The sequence below is a fragment of the Cylas formicarius genome, unplaced genomic scaffold (assembly GCF_029955315.1).
Source record: "Cylas formicarius isolate icCylForm1 unplaced genomic scaffold, icCylForm1.1 PGA_scaffold_8__14_contigs__length_24414737, whole genome shotgun sequence".
In the NCBI taxonomy this organism is placed as follows: domain Eukaryota; kingdom Metazoa; phylum Arthropoda; class Insecta; order Coleoptera; family Brentidae; genus Cylas; species Cylas formicarius.
In genome coordinates, this window is record NW_026844361.1 from 2,928,883 (window position 1) to 2,929,476 (window position 594).

At 40.1% G+C, this 594-nt stretch overlaps 1 protein-coding gene across 2 annotated transcripts in view; it reads right to left on the reverse strand.

Annotated features, from left to right (window-relative positions):
* LOC132706803 (transmembrane protein 145-like) overlaps positions 1-194 on the reverse strand; it is a 39,520-nt gene extending 39,326 nt beyond the window's left edge. For both annotated transcript variants that reach the window (XM_060678351.1, XM_060678350.1), the window contains exon 1: positions 22-194. In XM_060678351.1, the coding sequence (XP_060534334.1) occupies positions 22-111 (90 nt within the window). In that variant the 5' untranslated portion in view covers positions 112-194. The remainder of the gene's footprint in view (positions 1-21) is intronic.
* Between the last annotated feature and the right edge of the window lie 400 nt (positions 195-594).

Consider the following 594-nt stretch of genomic DNA (forward strand, 5'->3'; position numbering starts at 1 on the left):
TTTCTTATACGCAAAGATTACCTCTCTCGTTTGCAACGTGCCTTCCACGTATTTGCCATACGCGCATCGCAACAGCAAGGCCAGTAACGGAGAAAACGCGGCAAAATGCATAGCAGAAAATGTAAATTAAATCTATGTCGTCTTTAAGTGCATACGTGCAATCAAACAGTATTATATTCGACTTGGATATTCAGTCGATAAATCTAGCGTGTGATTCCTTTCGAGTTCCCATAGAAACTGCGTTTTCAAACAAATAAAGAAGCACTCAAAATGCATCGTTTTTTGTCCTCCTTTCAATGACTGCTTGATTGAATTTTTCATATTTAGCGCATGATTTCGAATATTTGCAGGAAAACGGTTTTTTTATATCTTTTGTTTAAGTCGGGCGCCGAGTCGTACTTTTAAGTAGTAATCGGCGCTTTTAAACTTGAATAATCTCAACTGACAACCTGTAGGTTGTATTCTGGTTAATCACCGACAGATGGCACCAAAAAGTAAACCATTTATCGGAGGACAGGTGGCACTCAACTGGCCGAGTTTAAAAATTCGCAGGGAGATGACGCCCCGATCGTCGTCATTAACCACTAATAGCAG